The following is a 20612-nucleotide window of genomic DNA, read 5'->3' on the forward strand; positions in this document are numbered from 1 at the left end:
TCAAATTGCTATAAAGCAATTCGTGCAAAAATGTCTACTTCCTCACTGGCAAAAATATTGGTAAAAAACCAGCACCAAGGTCCAGACCTATCGACCTGCCATGCCAAAATTCAACTGCAGATAAAGAATAGGATTTACATGTAACTGGTGGTCAAATTTTGGATGGCATTATGGTCAAAGATATGGGCAGCTTGCTTTGTGCAAAAATTACTGCTTTTACTCACAGTTTATATAGCCTTCACTAATGTGAAATATCTTCTAAATATCTCCAAACAGGAATTGTTTAAAAGCATGTGTGAAATTACAACAAGCAATTGATCTGTGTTTGTGTAGGAACCATGACTTCATAGCTCGTGGCTGCTGTAGGAAGGAAGCTTATGGTCGCATCTATAAAAAAAAAAAGTAAGGAATCAGAGAAATAGTGCAGAGCAGCATTCACAGACAGAGTACACACACAGACAGCTACTTGGAACCATCAACAACTATGGCCGGAACTCACGAGATTACCCAATCCCAGCTGAGCTGCAGTGGTATGAGCACCAGTACCATCAATGATACAACAAGATTAGGTGAGTGAACTATCCTAGCATGACAGCAACATCTGAATGAATGATGTTTTATCTTGGAAAGTTAATCCAGAAAGAGCTTAAGAGCAGCTTCCTGTTATTAATTTCCTCTGGACTTGTTTCGAATAGCTGTATTTTTACAAAAAATTGGAGCTTGCAATGACAGCATGTATTAAACCACTACTGTAACAGTGACAGTGATGGCTACAACCAATTAGTTGAGCTTTCATCAGGTTCATATTTTACTTCAGTGGAACTTGCAACTAGTGAAGCTTCAAATTGTTTGAATATTACTTGCCGCTAAGGTACAAAATTAGAAAAGTTATCTCAGTTTGTAAACTCAAATTGTATTACAACGTGTTCGTGCATACTACATGTATATGAAGGTTCGGACATGAAAATATAGGATGAGACAATCTTGACTAAAAAAGATCATTTTCATTCTGTGGCTATTACCGATAGCGTATAAAGTGTATGCCAAGCTCAAACTGAACAAAAGCAAGCAATCTTCATCCATTGTTCTCCTGGTCCTGCTCCACAGTGAGTTGAAAGTACATGAACATGTAATATTTAGACGTTCATATTTGGTGATATTTGCCTGAACAGTAGTTTGGTTGGGCTGGATATATTTCTGTAATGATTGAATCTAAAAAGCTCTTAGTTGAAATCTGTTTATCACCACAGAATGTCAACATAGAATTTAGATGAAGTTTTCACATTTCCATTTTATATATGCCTGATGAAGTCTCAATGTCTGAAATGTTATTTCCACCTTATAACATGGAATAATTTCATTACCCTTGGCAGAGCCAATGATGGCAGTGGATGTCAGATTTTGTCTGATTGGAGATCAACTTAGCAAACACACACAACTTCACCAAGCATTACAAGTAAGTTTCAAATGTGAGAACTGTTTTTCATTGTGCTATTTTGCTGTATTATGTGTAGATAAAGGCTCACAATCATTAACTTGTGATATATTTTTCATTTTCGCATGGTTATATGATATGATTTTTGGTGACATGACATTTGCTCATGCGACAATTGCTCTTGTAGTATTTTATCCAAGGACTTAAGGTTAGGATTGTGATAGGGTTATACATGTAGGTTTAGTTTGGTGTGAGGATTGTGATAGGGTTTAGGGTTATGTTTGTGGGTAAAATTTATGTTTGACTTAGTGTGCAGATACTTCATAGGAGCAGTTGTTGCAGGAGCAAATGTCACAGAATTATGGAATGCTGTATACACCATATATTTCACGAGTCTAAATTTTCGCGAATCGGGAACTCCCGAGGATTTTGCGAGTGGTTAAATTCGCGATCGTGGAGGCCTGTACTGAACGGAAAAATTTACATGCGTACGTCACATTCACATCAGGATCAGAGTCAGTATTTTTGGGTGTCTTTAATTTCGCGAATAGCACCTGACTCGCGAAATTCGCGAAAATAAAGACCTCACAAAATTTATGGCGTATACAGTACATGGCTATTTTGTGATGTGATGCTACTATACATGTTTCATGTACATCCATGCCAATATGAATGTGGTGAGAATTTGTCCTAGTCACATGAATGCACTGGAATTTGTTCATTTTTTATTTGATCACTGTCTCCTCAAGAACACCTTACAATTTTTTTTTCTCTCTCTCTTTTCCTGACAGAAAATGAAGATGCCATATGTGTTCTCAGACACTGGCCAGGAATATTTGTCCACCAAGCATGAGCAGGTGGAAACTGTATTCGTCCTCCCCGAGTTTGAAGGAGAGACGTTTCAGCTGCTTACCAAGAATGACCTACGTGTCCTGGGACCCACTGCAATAATACAGAGTGCTGCAACAGAGGAGGTACAGGTCTTCATTCTCAAAGAAATCTCCTGGTGAAATTGATCCAAAAGATTGAGGATGAGCCCCGAGTATACTCGGGCAAGTGTCTATGGGAAATGCATGTTGTATCAAAATCAGACCGTCTCCAAACGGGTTAATAATGTTACAGTTATGCTATATTTTATGTCTCAGATACAGACCTGTGGTTTGGTGTTGTATACTGTATACGCCGAATATTTTGCGAGGTTTTTATTTTCGCAAATTTCGCGAGTCAGGTGCTATTCGCGAAATTAAAAACACGCGAAAATATTGACCTAATATGAATGTGATGTACACGTACACATTTCTCTGTTCCTTACAAGACTCCAGGATCACGAATTTAACCACTTGCAAAATAGTCGGGACGTCTCAATGCATGAAAATTTAGACTCGTGAGATATATGGCGTATACAGTATTAGGTTTTTATGCTAGTGTTTCATATGTTAGAGTTTTAGAAAAGAATCTCCGTCACATAAAACGTTTGTTCATCTGTGAAAACCCTGTTTTAGTTGCAGAATTTTAAAAGACATCTTAATTGTTAAACTTGAAATTAGTGATTTTCAAATTGACAACATATGAGAATATGGAATAAATTTCCTGTTTCTGTCTCCTAAATTAGCAAATTACTGCAAAATTCTTCCTGTTTTAGGACTAGTTTAATAGATTTAATCACTTCCCTGTATTACTAACCTTTTCCAGTGTATATAGATATGCAGTGAACTTAAAGGGCCAGGATAGCTTTCTGACTGCAAGGAAACTTCTTGGCATGGATCATAGCAAATGAGGCCGTATTCTTACTTATTGTCATGCATGCCATTTATAGGTCTGTAGGCTGGACCACCACAATGTAGGCCTATTTTTGCCAGTCCATTTTGGATGTGGCCAATATTTGTTTGTTCCCACTGAAGATGTGCAACACCTTACAAGAAGGTTTTGCTGTTGTTGTTGTTGTGGTTGTTATTGTTGTTGCTGCTGCTGTTGTTTTATTTGTTTTGTTTTGTTTTGTCTTGTTTTGTTTTTTGTTTGTTTTTTGTTTGTTCGGTCTTTTTTTGCATCCTTCATGCTGGCTTCATTTTGTCCTTCCAGCACCTGCCTTGCGTGACCAGGCCGCTGTTCTGCCGTCACATGGACAAGCTGGTGATCTGCTTCACAGGCTTCCTGGACAAGGCTGAGCTGAAGAGACTGGTGGTGGCCGTCCACAACATGGGGGGCAGCATTCGCAGGGACTATGGTCCCCGCATCACTCACCTAGTGGCAAACTCCACCAATAGTGAAAAGTACAGGGTGAGTACACGTGGCACCACACAACAGGTATAGTACTACTCCTAGCCTGTCTGTTTTCATTCTTGCGTACTTTGCATTTTTCTGGTATGGTTGTCAAAGGCCCCTATTTTGCTTCTGCTTTCATTAAAGGGAAGGCAAACCCAAAGAGCAATGTGGATTGAGTAAAAGCATTAACATTAGTAGAACACATCAATAAAAGTTTGAGGAAAATCAGACAATCAATGCAAAAGTTATGAATTTTTACAGTTTTGGTTTTGGAACCGCTGGACGAGGAGACTACTAGAGGTTGTGACATATGAGTGGACAACAATATAAAGAAAATATAAAAGGACTTCCACAAAAATTCACTTTTCTAGCAAAATGAAAGAGTACTTGACTAACTGCTTTCAGAAAGCAGGGGGAATAATTACTACCCCTAACATATGTCAGTATCAAGTTGATGGAATTCGTTATTTTCATGAAAAATGAATTTTTATTGAATTCCCTTTATATTTTCTTTATATTGTAGTCCACTCATACGTCATAACCTCTAGTAGTCTCCTTACCAACAGTTTCAACACCAAAACTTTAAAAATTCATAACTTTTGCATTGATTCCCCGATTTTCCTCAAACTTTCACTGATGTGTTTCACTCAATCCACATTGCTCTTTGGGTTTACGTTCCTTTTAACCTTTGAAGTCATTTGGGGCATAATGTTGTCATTATATGAAATGACACAAATAGTATTGAAGTATCTCCTGATCTTGCTTCAAAAAGAGCAATTTCGATGGTACACATGTGTTGATGCACAGAAAGTGTCCTGAAAGTGAACAGACATTCTTTTGGCCACTGATGTAGGTTGCGGTCAGCCTCGGGACACCCATCATGACGTCCGAGTGGATCCAGGCCACATGGGAGAGGAGAAACCAGGAGGACTGTACTGCGACATCGGAGGAAATGGTGAGTGATGCCAGTGTTTTGACCAGGATGGAAAACTTTAAACCATACTGATGTGTCAGTCGGAGAAAAACACTTGTAAAGCATTTTAAATACATACAGATCAAATGCTTGCAGTCTAGTTGTCATGTTTGCAAAAACTGTTGGATACTGTGAAAATCTCTTTCCTTTTCCTACTTTTTTAAAATTTTGATTTTGATTTTGGCAAAGGTTTTTTGTATGAATTGATGAGCAGATAAGCATTGATTAATATGAATGAATTTAGAGGTTCCTTTTTGGTTGGAAATTTTCATCAAAGCCATGCATTTTTGTAGCAGTGTTGTTCGAGTGATTCTGACAAATATTTGTTTCACTTTTAAACTATGTACTTTTCTGGTCAGTTTCTCGTTCCCTCCAATTGGATCTCCAATTTTTCAAAGTCATCATCGTGAAAGGATAAGAAAGCTTTTTAAAAGAGTGTACAAATCCCTCCAATGCTGGTGTAAGATAAGGATGTTAGCAAAACAGGTGTAAGTGTGTGCTCACATTTTAGGATGAAATTTTCATTTATTTTTGTTTTGTTTTGTTTTTTAATGTTCTGCTTCTTAGTGGGAACAAAAACTTACCTTATGAATCTTTGACTGACAGAACCGTATCAGGGCAATTACCCCCGGCTAAATACTGGCTAGTGGTTAGGTTAGAGTAAAAATTAGGGTTAGGGTTAGGGTTAGGAGTTTGGATTAGGGTTAGGATTAGGGCCAGGGGAAGGGTCCGGATTAATTGCCCAGGGGGTAATTGCCCTAGACCCACAACATTCAAAAACATTCAAGGATGTACATCATAAACATTGTCAACTTGAGATACACAATCTCCAGCACCTGGACTTTATTACATTAGACTGATTTTAAAAAATGGTTTATGCTTGAATTTGCAAAGTATTTCAGTAGGTTTTTGAATGTTTGTTCCAGTAATACCGTCAGAGAGGCTGATCCCTTAGCTCAGTCTTCTTTTGGAGTGTAGTCCTATCCAAACATCCATCACAAATATCCTCGACAACCCGAAGCTTCTAAAATTTTGATTGAGACTTGCCTGTCCCAGCAACAACCAACAAAAGCAAAGCAAATGTCAACATTTAAAAGAGAATAGAATTAGGCACATAAAATGAGATACTAATAGCATTGTCAGACATTGAGGCCAAATGATGTTTGTTCGTTTGAATGCATCAGTATGTACAGATTACTGAATAATATATTCTTGTGTTTTTGTGATTGCACAGCTGAAGTATAAGATGCCACCTTTCTTTGGCTGTACCATCGGCTTCGTTGGCTTTTCAGAGGAAGAGCAGAGACACATGGAAGAAATCACACAAACACAAGGTGAGCTTTACACTGCGATTATCAGTAGTCGTGTTTGTTTGTTTGTTTTTTGTTTTTCTAGGAGAAATTCAAGTTCTTTGACTGGGTGTGTGCTTTCAAATATATCCTAGATGTGTGTTGAGTAAAATCATGAAGTAATAAATCATCCTCCAAGAAAAAGATCACAAGAAGTGACATGTCCAGTGCAAGTGAAGTGCAGAGAAAGAAGCGCTATGCATGGTTTAGTAGGCATGTACTGTATATGCCAAATATTTCGTAAGGTTTTTATTTTCGCGAATTTTGCGAGTCAGCTGCTATTCGCAAAATTAAAAACATGCGAAAATATTGACTCTGGTCCTGATATGAATGTGACGTACGCGTAAACATTTCTCCGTTTAGTTATATAGGACTCCACGATCGCGAATTTAACCACTCGCGAAATTGTCGGGAAGTCTCGATTCGCAAAAATTCAGACTCGCGAAAAATATGGCATATACAGTATGTGACCATGACCATTCTTTGTAGGTGCAGACATGATAAATGACTTTGACTACGTAGCATTTTGCTATTTGTCTGCCATCACTCATGCATTAAATTCTGCATTATGTAATTTTCTGTTAATTTATTTGCATTCTAAGGGTTTCTGAGGGAAATCAAGTGTTTTTCAATGGAAAGGATTTTTTAAGCTGTTAGCTTAGCACAAAGTTTTGCTTATGCAGACCACATTCATTACCCAGAGATGTATATCTACTTTCTTTCTCTCTCTGCCTTTTGCTTTCTGTAAACTTGTGTTTTTCTCCTTCCCCTCCCTCTTTCACTGTATGTATTGTCTGTCTGTCTGTCAATTAGCATACATCTATTACATTTCTGTGTTCCAGAACATTGCATCAACTGTATTAACTGTTAAAAACTGATCTTGATTTTCTGTGATGGACAGGTGGAAGTGTAGTCTCTGTAGCTGATGATTCCTGCACTCACATAGTGGTGGATGAGAACACCGTTCCAGAGCAACTCTTGGATTATTCCAAGAACATCAAACTAGTCAAGCAAGAGGTAATGTAATTCCTGCACTGCATAAAGGCAAGACACATTTACACAACAAAAAATGGCCAGAAGCAATACATTTGCTTTACTGTCCATTGATTTCTTGTACTTCTATCAGTTTGCGCCAGTACTTCAATTATTGAAATGGAAATTTAGTGACATAGACAATTCTAATGCTGCTTGGCAGAACAATAACATTTTAGGGATGGCATACACCAAGTTTGCAAGGATTCACAATGACATTCTTGATGTATTCAAAAATAACCTGCGAGTGTCTGCTTCACTACTTCTCAGTTAGATTTAACAAGAGGGCAAAATTACCTTTGATAGATTCCATCTCAGAATAAGTTGAAATTCAACTGCTAAGCTCTGAGATTATTCTTTACTTCTATGCAAATCAGATACCGCAAAAGTTGGAGCTTTTTTTTTTTTTTTTGGTCAGTTGAGTCGCAGTAGATTTCGCTCACACAAGATTTGCGATAGTGAGGTTGAAAGAGTATATCTCATGAGAATCAGTGAGGAAGTCTGACACATTCCAATTTTAAAACTGTGTGTGTGATTCTGATCACAGAAAATGTGACATTAAGTAACTTGATTTCAGCGATTGAGTCAAGTATCATACAAGAAAGCTACAAAGTTAGAAAGTGAAATTTCTTACGAGTGATCACGTAGGACTACATCAGAACAATGAATGGATGAAAAATGATGTGTGTTTTCATATATCCCTCACAGTGGTTCTGGGCCAGCATTCAGATGGATGCCAGAGCAGAGGAAGGCTTGTACACCTTCAGGATTGTAAGTTATAAGGATATCAGTCTTACTTATCAGATGTGAACACATGTGTTGGGTTTTGGGCACACTCTTTTCTACCTTCTCCATTTATTTTTCATTAAAAAAAAGAATAAAAAAGAAATAAGAAATAAAATGTGAAAAAGAAGTGGGCATCAACTTGCATGTCTGCACAAGTCTATCCACTAGATTCATGATACAGCATGTAACACTAGATTAGATTTTCTTCAAAAGAGGAAATGTGACATAGTATCAAAATGATTAAGAATCTCTATTTCTTTAACTATCACTATTTGTGGGAGGGGTGGACGAGAAGGATAACCCTTAATGAAAATGACAAAGGTCAACCTTTCATTTTTGAATTGTTGACTTTCGTGTATTACCTTGTGAGGAAATTGTCTACCTTCATATTTACCAAGAAATCCACAGAATTTCCACTTTGATAATAATACCTGTTGCTAGTTTTCAGTATTTCTAATATTTCTACTATTAGCCTCATCGATATCACTCTGATGCATGTATTCTTCCCTTTGTTTTGTCTCTCTCTCTCTCTATCTCTCTCTCTCTCTATCTCTCTCTCTTTTCTCATACTCTCATCACGCATCTATCATCAGGTCTCCACGCCAGCCTCAATACAAGGCACACCAACCATGATCTTCAGCGGCTCGAAGTCAAGTCGCAAGCGGCGGCTGAAGCAGAGCATCGCCGCCCTCAGCAGTGAGACGGACAGCCTGGAGTCCCCCCTGCCTCCCCAGAAGAGACGGTCAAGCTTTGCCGAGAGTGCCAGCTGTATGTCCATCTCTGCCTCGTCCATCCTGGATGCCAGCCAGACGCCAGAGTGCTCGTCTGCACGTGCAGGTGTGGACTTAGAATTACTTTTAAAGCAGCTAAGGTCACAAATTTGCCTTTTTTGTGTGTAATTGAAACTGTTAATAAAGCCTGTTTGTTCATGTAGGCCAGTATCTTCTTTTGTTGTTGTTGTTCTTTTCTATGGTCAAAATATTTAACATACATGGAGACATCCAACTTATTTGAAGTCATGTGGTCACTTTGCCCCCCCCCCAAAAAAAAAACAAAAACAAAAACAAAAACAAAAACAAAAACAAGAAAAACAACTCTTCCAAGTGAGGTTCTGTAAGCTGCACATCCACACATTTTCTTCTTGTATGACACAAATCATTTTGAATTGAGCATTTTGAACGTGTCTTATTTGAGAGCGCTTGAGTTTGTTTCTTATTTCCAAATGATCGATATACACTGAATTTGCAAAGCTTGACTCCTTTCTATCTGGAAGAAAATTGCCTGAAATCATGATCCTCATGGTGTCTAAGTAACAATGATGGCATCAATTCTAGAATGGAGTGTAACATGTTTGTTTGTTTGTATTTTGGTGTTTTTTCTTCGATAACCGACAGTTGATCCATGTACACCAATGGAGACAGAGACGCCGAAGAAGGCGCCACCTGCCCAACCTCTCTCCAAACGTCACATGACCCTCATGGAGCTTCTCCAGACAGAGATCAACTATGTCAAAATCCTGGACACAATCATCACTGTGAGTTCATGTGTCACTCCTGTAATAGTAGGGCGTGCTAACCAGACTCTCAATACAGTGGAAACACGATATAAAGAGATCTGATATAACCAAATACCTGATATAACAAATTAATTTCTCCGATCCCAATGTACTTGTTTCCTTAATTTTGTATCGTTCATGGACTACTGATAAAACAAAATATCTGATATAAAGAACAAATTGTCTTGGTGGGACCCACCTTTTATTAGTATCGATTTGTTTTACTTTGATTTTGGATATCTTAGCCATTTCAAAACTGATTTTCACCAACTAAACTTTGAATTCCTCGTAGAGTTGTATGTTCTTTAACAATTTATAAAGTGGTTTCTAAGTATCTCACAAAAAGTTAAAAGCTGAATCCTAACCTCAACTAATACTCTACTATCCCTTTGAAAAGATCTCTGATAAACTTTAATCCTGCTCTTGTTCAGGTATTCAAAGAGCCACTGGAAAAGGAGCAGACAGGGGGCGCCCTCTTACCCCAGGAGGACATAAAAACCATCTTCAACCGCATCCCGGACATCTACGCCGTCCACTGCCGGTTGAAGGACGACATTCAGGCCCTCCTGGACGACTACTCAGATGACAAGAGCCTGGGTCAAATCATCGTCAAACATGTAAGGGCTATCCACCGATTCTGTCAATTGAAAGCAATTCCGTCAAATTTTCTCCCTGAATCATGAATTATGCTGTGAAAACCCAATTATTTCATCAGTTTTGAAGCAGAAGGGAATAAGTACTGTCCAGAGTCTTAGATTTCAACATCCCTCTGCCTCTCAGTAATTTAATGATACAACAGTACACTTTGATGAACAAGGCCATAATCTCACCAATGGAAATGTTTTATGATATTTGGAAAGCATATTTACACATGTGAGGCAGAGATGTTGGTGATGTGTTTGAATGTGAAATCACTCTTTTAGAGCCATTTTCCAAATCAGTTACATTAAATGTTGCCTTCAGAAACAAGATCATGTGATGAAAGATAGGAAATTTTATCTTACTTTCTGGCAGCAAATGTATTTATAGGCCATTCGCTGAGCATGTGTGATGTTGGTCTAATATCACAGAGTACAGACATGAGCAAGGCGTACCCTCAGTTTGTGAATTTCTTTGAGCTTGCCAAGCAGACGGTTGTTCAGTGTGACAAGCAGAAGCCCAGATTCCATGCATTCCTCAAGGTAAGACCTTTTGCAGCTCATGTAATTCTTGTATAAAGTTTATGCTTTGTGTTTTTCTTGAGAAAATCAAGAAAAAAATATGAGAAGACAAAGTCACGCAAATGCTGTACATTTCTGAATAAGTTGTGTATGTGAAAGGTCATTACTTTGTTGTTTTCTTTTTGATTTTTAGATTTTAGAGAAATTTTTCTCTCTGTTGCCTACTTGATTTCATTGCTGGATAGCAAGGCTACAACAGGCATGCATAAAGATTGAAGTGCTGAGCTCATATACATTGTATATATGTTACATCTCACCCCAGCCCCAGCTGGGGCCAATAACAGCTGAACGTTGTGTTTTCATCATCATTGTCATATCATTCACCACCCCCAACTTTGAAGGATCTCCTTTCTTGCCCATTTCTCTTTCCTCATTTGGCAGCTACATGCTCTGTACGCTTGTTTCTATACTGCTACTGGTTTCTTTTTCTGCATATACCCCAGTCATTTCATATCCTCCTTCTATTCAGTACTCATGAAACAAAGGAAATGCTGCCTCAATTTTTCCAAGTCCTCTTGTGCATGCCAATCATTTGCCAGCCACATCATTATCCTTCTGGGGGTTTTTTTCCATGCTAGTCTCTCCTCTCCCTTTTACTCTCCTGTTCAAAGCATCCCACCTGCAACTGGCAAATCCTCCTGGTTCTACAAGATCTCCCATCAAAACTTTTTTTTTTAATGTCCTCACAAGAAAATATACAAGCCTCCCCAATTTGGAAATTGTTTTCACCTATTGATATGTGTGTGACACATAGGTATTTCCCTGATTGCTCTTTTGGAACCTCCCTGATTTTTATGTGTAAATGTTTCTAGCCCTGTCTACCATATTTCCCTACATCTGCCTGTTCCTTCCTTTGTACTTACACAAATCTCTCTTTGAAACCCTGACCTGTTCTCATTTCTAAAAATGCCGTGCAGACAAATTCCAGTTTTTAATTCCTGGTACTGAAAAGGCCAGTCTTCATTAAGATCAATTTAATATTGTTTTTGTTATTTTTTTTGTAAAATCATCTTTGTGAATTTTTGCTCCCATGACACCCCAAGATCTGCCAGAGCAGACCAGAGTGTGGACGGCAATCCCTGACAGAGCTCCTGATAAGACCGGTCCAGAGGCTCCCCAGCATGATTCTTCTCCTCTCAGACCTGTGGAAGAGAACTCCAGAGACCCACTCAGACTACACCCACCTCAAGCAAGGCTTGGATGCCCTCAAGAAGGTCACAGAGTAAGTCCCCAAAGATGGTCAATACTCACCCTAACAGTACTAGCCTTTATCTACAGAGTATGTGTGCAAAGGAGTCATATGCTCAAATTAAAGTAATAAGCAGAGATAGTAATATATGATAGCTTGAAAGTAAATTCAAGAGTTTGGATGGGTCCAGGCACTCACACCTCACACCTCCCTGATGGGAGATGTCATAATAATTCATAGAACATGGGAGGGTCAGTGCGGTTTTGAGGATGTTGAAGACTCTCCGTTCTTTTGCATTTTACCTCCTTGTTGTCTGTTCTGCTCGAAGGAGTTGGTTCCATTACGGATGACAGTTCTTCCGACTGTCCTATTCATGGCAATGTTCAGAAGAAGTAAATATATTCTTTTTGACTCTTCCTATTACAAAAACCACCTTCAGGGTAACTGAAGGTGAATACTGCTAGGGTTATCAACAGAAGACTGCAACAGTTGAGTAAAGGTACAGTGGAAACTCGATATAACGAGATGGTCGGGACCGAGTCGTTTTCCTCGTTATAGCCGATATCTCATTATATCAGTAGGCATAAAAGAAAGCATAACATAAAGACATCAATTTGCACATGTGGGACTACCCATCATATTTAAATCAATACTGATAACTTGATATTGTGTGTGAGGGAATTACTCACCTTTATGGGTAAGAAGATGTTTTCCGCCAATGAAATCCAATATCAAGAATGTGTTTCTTATTAATTGTAGATGTTTGAATTTATAAATTTATATAGCTTGCGATTGTGTCACAAGATCGTCTGTGGATTGGTATGTGGTTATGGTATGAGTGTGTGTTCTTATGGAAAGCTTGAATATGGTCTGCACAATGCTGTGTGTGTATGTGACACATTCTGTATGTACATTTATGACTGCGTGTGTGTGAAGATGGGGAATTCCCTCCGTAGAAAGCCAATCACAGCATCAGATTGCCTCACACCTGCTAAACGTCATGATGATGTCATGTATACATATGGCCGTCCCACCACATTGTCTGCATGTATCAGTGTGCGCGCACACACACACTTACACGTACAACAGGCAGTGCTAGCTGGAGTGCACTGGAGAAAATAATCATGTGTGTAAAAGACAGTTTTTGGCGCATCGAGCTTTACAATCTCGGAAGATGATAGCACAGGCGAAGTAAAGCTTTACCGAAGACATTTTGCTTTACCTCGCTATAACAGGTTTGATTGGCTATGTTTTTCTTTGTTTGGAAGTCACAAAATTTATCTCGTTATAGCAGTTATTTCGTTATAGCCGATCTCGCTATAAGAGTAGCATTTTACATAGACTTGTGTGGAAGGAAATTTGGGACCGGGAAAATGTCCTCGTAATAACCGATATCTCGTTATAGCAGTGTTTGTTATACCAAGTTTTCCCTGTAGCAGCATCAGTGTGAATGATAAGTCATCTGTTTAGACATATCATGGTATGGACCAACTTCATATGTGTTCAAAAATGTGATTTTAGTAAGTCACAAAAGTTTTTTTTGCATCTGATGTGATAATTTTCCATGAACTTTCAATCACTGAGTCAAGTGTTTCTTGAGTGCAAGAGTCCAAGTTAGTATAAGAGTAACACTTCCATCAGTTTACCAAAAGTCCAATGTGTATGACAAACAACAATCTTACCATGTTTTTGGCAGACAAATCAACGAGGACAAGCGCAAGACGGAAGGACACACCCAGATGTTTGACATCATGAATGACATTGAGGGCGTCCCACCAGATCTGCTGTCCGCCCATCGCCAGTTCGTCACCAAGATTGACGTCACCGAGATCGGAAAAGGGGACACTTTCAGCGAGAAGGGCATCTGTATCACAATGTTCCTTTTCTCAGACACACTTGAGGTTAGAGCTTTGTTTCACTTCCCACACATTTTAGGAAACCAAAGAAATAAGAACAAATGGCAGTAGTAATGACAAATTTCTTTTGATGTGCAGTTTATGAAGCTATTGCAATTATGTGTGGAAGTTCTACAATGAACTGTTATTAACAGATTTTGTGTATTTTAATGCGTATTGACATGAAGAAGCAAACAAAGGGTGTCAGAGATTTGTCAACCTTTGCAGACTAGCAGCTAAAACCTCGCTAGTGTGAATTTGCTGGTGCTATGAGTGCTTTACTTCTTTGATATGGTTGATAAAAGTTGGACAGTGCATCTTGAGAACCACTGGTGATGCATGTGGATTTGTGATAGCATACACTGAGCATGTTTACTAAATGTTCACAAGCTGTCAACCTGTCCAAATAAAGTCATAAGAAATATGTAACATTCATATATGGTTTTCTATTATTAGCACATTACATTCCTGAAGATCTCTCCCCCCCCCCCCCCCCCCCCCCGATGTCATCTCATTCCATCACCTTAAATTGTAAAGTCAGTTGAACAGATGAAATCAATTTCCATGCTGCTTATTCCTGTGACTCCCTATCCTAATGATGTCAATGGACTTTTCTGTCCAGTTTACAAGTTATAGTCACTCCCTTTGCAGCCCCCACCACTTCAGGGCATCCAATAGAGAACCAAAGTGTGATGTCATAGCCATTCGTTGCAGTAGAAACTGGTAGATCTTAACAACTTCATATAGCCCAAATATCTGTGAACACAACGATTGCTAACCATGCTTGAACGAAAGACTGTGACATCACTTCAGCAGTCTAATAGATGAGGTTCCTTGCATGGATAACTCTTTGGAGGTCCACCACAGTTGCTGCACCCCATGAACTGTTTCCATAGGAAATAAATCTGCATTTTTATGTCCCTCGTCAAATTGGGTTTTTCTTTTTTATGTATTCATGTGCAGATCTGCAAGAAGCGGGCCAGGCATGCTAACAGTAAGACATCACAGAAGATGTTTAAACACATCGAGCTCCTCTCACTCTCCTACATCAGAAGAGTGCTGGACATCAACGAGACGGAAGGTATGCAATTATCTCACTTAACCAATTTAGTATCTATGTACAATGCACTCCCGTTATAACGAACACGGTTATAACGAAGTAATAATTCGGGCCGTAACATTATCCACTTTTTTTATTGTTTATTCGGTTATAACAAAGCTTCGATATAAAGTAAGAAAACTGCCGGTCCCGAGGACTTCGTTATAACGGGAGTCCACTGTACACGGCTTCACACTAGTGAGCAGTCATCCTCTCTCCCTTTAGTTCCTCAGACATCTATGCACTCTTTTTTTTTTTGGGGGGGGGGGGGTGGTGGTAGTTCTGTCTCAAGTTTGATGATCTGTACAAAAAGTTCAGAAAGTGCAACTGTTCTTTAAATCTTCTCCAAAAGCATGTTCCAGTTGCATTTAAGATTAACAAGATCACACAATTCCTCCCTGCATAATTGTTCCTGTGTAACTGAATATGTTAGATTTAGATATAAGTCAGGGAGTTGGTAGTTTGAGCTACAGTAAGCCTTTTTTATTTAAGATTCCTCACATTGCAATCTCCTTTGAGTTCTGCTACAAAGTTGATCTTAAAAGTAAAGATAAACTTAAAATTATGATATGCCATTGGTTTTCCTGTTCAGTTTTCGTTAATGTTTTCAGAGTCCACCTCAAATTGTTACCAAAATATACAGAAAAATTCCTTAATCACTTATTTCATTTGGTATGTGAAAGGCTGTATGTCAATATCTCCTAAATTTTCACTTTTGTTAGGAAGTTAAGATATCATTGGAGACACACAGAGCATACCATAATTTTAAGTTGATTTCATCTTTTAAGATTGACTTACATTTTTGGCGAAACACCCCTTCAGATGTTGCTTTACATGATAGAATGTAACAATCTCTGCCTCTAATCAACCTTGTGTGATTGTATGACAGAGTGCCACAATGCCTTTGCCCTGTTGTGCAAACCACCTGTGGATGTCCTGGAGAGAACAGACCGGCTCTACATGTTTGCCGTGGCCAGCGAGGAGTCAAGTAAGACGGAGTGGCTAAAGACACTCTGCCAACACATGGCCAACACCACCTGCAAGACTGATGCTGTAAGTATACACATCAAGGCTGCTCAACTTTCCCTTTATTTCATTGTTTTCCTAAACATGCATTTCCCCTTTTCTCCTTTACCCAAAATGACTTTGGTAGAGTAGACCTACCAATTAGTCTGTCTGATTCTGCCAGAAGACTTACCAAAGTATCAAATACAGTCGACTCTGCGTTGGTCAGTTTAGACGGGACATTAGGCAACATTCGACTTCTGCATGCTAAGAGGAGTAAGACACGTACAGCTATGCATGTGAATTGGGTCTTTTCATTTTCATCACCTTAGCCGATTATTTGACATATGTGCCTTGGACTTACGCAGAGTTAACTGTATTTCTTGTCCAAACAGAAGAATATGAAACCCTTCCAGATTTGAAAATTGTCATTGCCTACTGAAATGCATGTTACACAGGAGCGTCTCCCTGAAACCTGTTCAGAACCTTTCTTACTTTAATGCATGAATGTTGGCAGTCCTTGTATATAGCAGAACAGCCAAGTCTTTCTTATTCTGTGGGGGAGGAGGATGCACACTGCTTTCATTTGAAGATCTTTATTCAAGGTTAAATCATTGTCAACTCTGTATTCTATGGACAAGCATTAATTATTTTTCTTCTTTTTTTTTTGGGGGGGGGGAGCCCAATTGCATGGGATATTGCAATTAAAAATGAATACATCTGTTTGACTGATATAAAAGATACTTATGATTTCTCGATTTGGATTATATCACAATTATCTATATTCTGATGCAGCTAGAGTGGAGCCCAGTTCTATAAATAGTTGCAGTTGATTTCAAGTTTGCATAATACCCTGGTACACAATTGCCACTTGGCCTTGCACTTATAAAATCAAAATCACCTAAGTCTCCTTGCTGTCATACTGTCTCTGGACACTGGTTTGTAATCTCCATTCTTTTCTTTCTTTTCTAGGAAAACTTCCTGTTGAAGATCTCCCCAGAGGACCTTGAACTGTCCAAGAGTGATTTTGACATCAGTCGCAAGAATAAGGCTGTTCGGTACGGTGCCTTTGATTTTATATCTCTGCCTAAAGGCCACCACACACTACACAACTTTGCCACAATTTAATCTACAAGACTGTATAGTTAGATTTTTCAAATTTTAATTTGTGTATTTTATATTAATTAATTTAACCTAATTTATGCAAAAATACTTTTTTTGCCTATAAATAAAAAAATAAAGCTCCAAGACTTCTGATTTTTGGTGAACATATTCTTTTCAATATCCTCAACAATAATATTGAAGCAAAAATACGGCTTCATAATTATTTCTTATGTATTTTATTGTTTATTGAATTTCTTATGTATTTCTTTGTTTTTTTACTTTTTGTTTTTGTTGGGGTTTTTTTCATCATAATTTGTCGCAGAAACTTATTAAAGCATAATCATTCTAAAATAAATCATCAGCCATTGAAAGTAAAAATATTTATTTTTATATGAATTAATTGCAAAAACACAGTTTACTTTGGATTTGTATACAAAATCATGTTTTTGAGCAATTTTTGGGTTGACGAATATTTTTTCAAAGGGGCGTGGCTTCAAAACAGTATGCCCGGGAACGACAAATTTGGTCTCAAAAGTTGCGTGATACTTGAAAGAAAAAAGTCATAAAATGTCGCGGCGAGAACATCACGCGTTGCGGAATAATCACGCGAAACGTCGAGGGGGGGGGGGCGGTGGGAATAGGGTTAAGACTAAGTATGATGTAACCAGCCTTGCCAGTTTCCAGTTGTGCGCCTGGGTCTTCGTGCCCGTCGTAGAGATTTTACACGTTGAATTTTCACGACATAGATCACGGCCGGTGGTGGGCTTTCAGCCAATCAACTACAGTATAAAGTACTGAAGCCATAACGGTTGTAAGCCTAGCTGCGTGGTCTGATCATAGAGTGTGCAGTGTCGAGTCGTGTGACTGGTCGTATGACCTAGCTCACCTACCTAGTTGTGCGACTGGTCTGATCGTGTGGTGTGCGGTGAGCTTAAAGCATCTCATTGTACAAGTAGTATACTGATCCAATCAATTCACTCACTCATCATATCTATGCCTATACAATATGTGCCTTTCTACTCCTTCCCCATGGAGGAATGAAGAGGTAGCAAGGCTTCTTGTACACTTCAGTGAATATCTCGGCTGATTGTCCCGTGGTGTCACTATAAAATTAGGACTATTATCATTCCATTCTGGCATCTGACTCGACATGTATCATTAATTTATGATTGCTCCAAGTTAGACACACATAAATGCATCCCACAGCAGGCACTAGCAGTATTGCATAATTACTGCTGAATTGTGGGTCACTGACATTAGAATTATCACACTCCCTTTGAACCTCTGACACGTAAGCCAACAAGACACCCTTATGAGATGAGCATAGCTTTAGTGACACCCCAGCAGCAAAGTACTTGTATGGTGATTCAGTCAGTTAGATTCAATTGGCTTTCATGCATGCTACTGTGACATATCATTCTTGTTCAGGTTGAAGCGATCACAATTTCAGTTACCATAAGTGAATAAACTGTAGTGTAGACATGGATTTTTGGGGGGGCCGGCGATATCACCAAAATGAACAGCATCAGATGATATTCAATACATTTGACTGTTTTCAAACTGCAGTGCTGCCAAGAGAGCCACAAAGAAGGTGACCCGGACATTCTCCTTCAACAAGACGCCTCGTCGGTCCATCCAAAAGGCCGTGTCCAGTGTGTCGTCCACCTTCAGTCCCATGGTGACCGGCGAGAACATGACACCGCAGCAGTTTGAGAAGATGGGCTCACGGCTAGCTGGCACCATGACCCTCAAGGTATGCAATGCTGCACACTGGCACTGGTCCGATGGTCCCTGACCAGTAAAAATCACTATCAGACTAGTAAATTTTTCAGGAATGGACCAGTAAAATTTTGAAAAACTGGGTACCTACTGGTCCAACAGACCGCTCGGACCAGTAGAAAACATGGGTTAGTGAGCAGCCCTGAGGTATGGTATGGTTCTAAAGGGGATCAGCACTTCAAATTCATATTCATTGAAAAAGGGTCAAGTGAAACAAACAACAGTTATGTCATTTTAAATCAAATACTAACAGGGAAAAAATGCAAGACTAAAGTGCCTTTTGTTCAAATGAAGCAGTAATGTTGGTCAATATCATCATTACACAAACTTGGGTTGGCAGTTCTCTGTGTGCTTGATTTGGCTTTAAATGTGAAGATTGACGTTAACATAGAGTGGCATACATCTTGTTGCAGACCTAGTTTGTTTACTTTTATGCTTTCTCCAGAATGTCTGGCAGTAATGGTTATTTGTCTTTATGACACCTTCGAATATGCTCTATCTTACTCTGGTTGTTTTATCATTTTAGGAATTCATTGGACTATAATAAGATTGCGCACGTTTGATATTTTGAAAAAGACAAATGACCTACACTCTGTACTGCTTTTCATTGATATTTTTTTTTTTACCTGTACAAAATCTTATGCTTTCAGCTTACAGAACTTATTCAAACTACCTTTTCCCACAGGATATTTATGTGTTACAAAGAAAACCAGCTCAGTTATCTGATTGCAGAGCTGCCAAGTCTCCTGATTCTGCAGGAGTCTCCCTGAAAATGTCAAAATCTGTTCATGTCTGAATAAGAGAATATTAAAATCTCCCTGATTTGGGAATTATTTTTGCCCATTGAAATGCATGTAACACACAGATATCTCCCTGATGGCTGTGTGGAATCTCCCTGATTTGGATGTGGGAATGTTGGCAGACCTGTGATTGGTGAAAAATTAAATTTGTTAACAAATCTGGTCTGGTTTGTTTAACGAATGGTTGACAATATGTGACATTGCGTGTGTGTGTGTGTGTTTGTGTGTGTGTGCACTTACCCATGGTGTAAAACGAGGACAGACATACGAACTTTACATTTAAACCGAGGACACACAGAGAACCAAGGACGTCCTTGGTATGCAGACCATTCCAAACGGTCTGTTTTTGCATGTAGGGGTACATGTTTGTAGGTCCTTGATTAGAATTATTGTAATAAGTCCTCGGTTGGATGGTAATATACGAATGAGTCCTCGGTTGACAAGAGTCTTACTGACACACAATTCCTCGGTTATGTGGTACAATTCTTATGGGTAAAACAGGTCCTCAATTTCCACCATAGATGCGTGTGTGTGTGTGTGTGTGTGTGTGTGTGTGTGTGTGTGTGTGTGTGTTTGCATGTTGGGGTAGCTGTGACTTTCTGCAACTTCACGTAACTTTGATGTCATCCCTATTGCTCTTCCACAGGCTTTGTCACCGTTGGCTCGAAGAACTCCTCTCACACCGCGCCTCTTGCAGAAGAGTTTGACCCTTGGCCCCTCCACGAGTCACAAGTTGTGAGGTGTGTCTGTGATGCCTTCCTCACCACGACAACATCCTCATCACCCTATTTGTGTTTCTGAGCCCCATATTGGAGCCATGAGCAGTAATGGGTCACAGCTACAAGATCAGTGCACTAGACACTTCCTTTGTAATGATATAGGACACCCTTTTAATATGTCAATTAAAGTATATCATTTGGACCTACGTGACCCTGCCATATGAAGTCCCAGACTTGTTTTAGGCCTAATCTGACTTGCTCTCAGTAATACTAAGTTGCGTTTTGTAATATTTGATTATGGACGACAGATTCCTGATTTCAGCAAGTGGCTAAAACCAAATTGATCTCACTTGTGGTACCCTAGCTGGATAAATTCAAATAAATTGTACTTAATGGTGATAAATGCTGAA

At 39.0% G+C, this 20612-nt stretch overlaps 1 protein-coding gene across 1 annotated transcript; it reads left to right on the forward strand.

Annotated features, from left to right (window-relative positions):
* The first annotated feature begins 342 nt into the window (after positions 1 to 342).
* LOC139722099 (protein ECT2-like) lies at positions 343 to 20279 on the forward strand. The gene is made up of 19 exons (XM_071633421.1): positions 343 to 569; positions 1374 to 1456; positions 2227 to 2409; positions 3515 to 3712; positions 4551 to 4652; positions 5905 to 6004; positions 6921 to 7036; positions 7760 to 7822; positions 8431 to 8674; positions 9232 to 9371; positions 9824 to 10009; positions 10463 to 10573; positions 11656 to 11834; positions 13498 to 13702; positions 14660 to 14777; positions 15685 to 15848; positions 16773 to 16858; positions 18471 to 18657; positions 20130 to 20279. Exons 1-19 carry the CDS (start codon positions 485 to 487, stop codon positions 20220 to 20222), a joined length of 2643 nt encoding a protein of 880 aa, XP_071489522.1. The 5' UTR covers positions 343 to 484; the 3' UTR covers positions 20223 to 20279.
* Positions 20280 to 20612: the final 333 nt, after the last annotated feature.

Source organism: Diadema antillarum, unplaced genomic scaffold (assembly GCF_040938485.1).
Source record: "Diadema antillarum isolate AM-2024a unplaced genomic scaffold, OU_Dant_1.0 scf00000157, whole genome shotgun sequence".
Classification (NCBI taxonomy): Eukaryota; Metazoa; Echinodermata; class Echinoidea; order Diadematoida; family Diadematidae; genus Diadema; species Diadema antillarum.

Excerpts from the sequence above, each read along its gene's own strand:
- LOC139722099 (XM_071633421.1), top strand. The coding sequence starts at position 485 with ATGGCCGGAACTCACGAGATTACCCAATCCCAGCTGAGCTGCAGTGGT. Across the intron at positions 7,037-7,759 it reads TCAAACTAGTCAAGCAAGAG|TGGTTCTGGGCCAGCATTCA; the intron begins GTAATGTAATTC and ends TATCCCTCACAG. Across the intron at positions 8,675-9,231 it reads GTGCTCGTCTGCACGTGCAG|TTGATCCATGTACACCAATG; the intron begins GTGTGGACTTAG and ends GATAACCGACAG.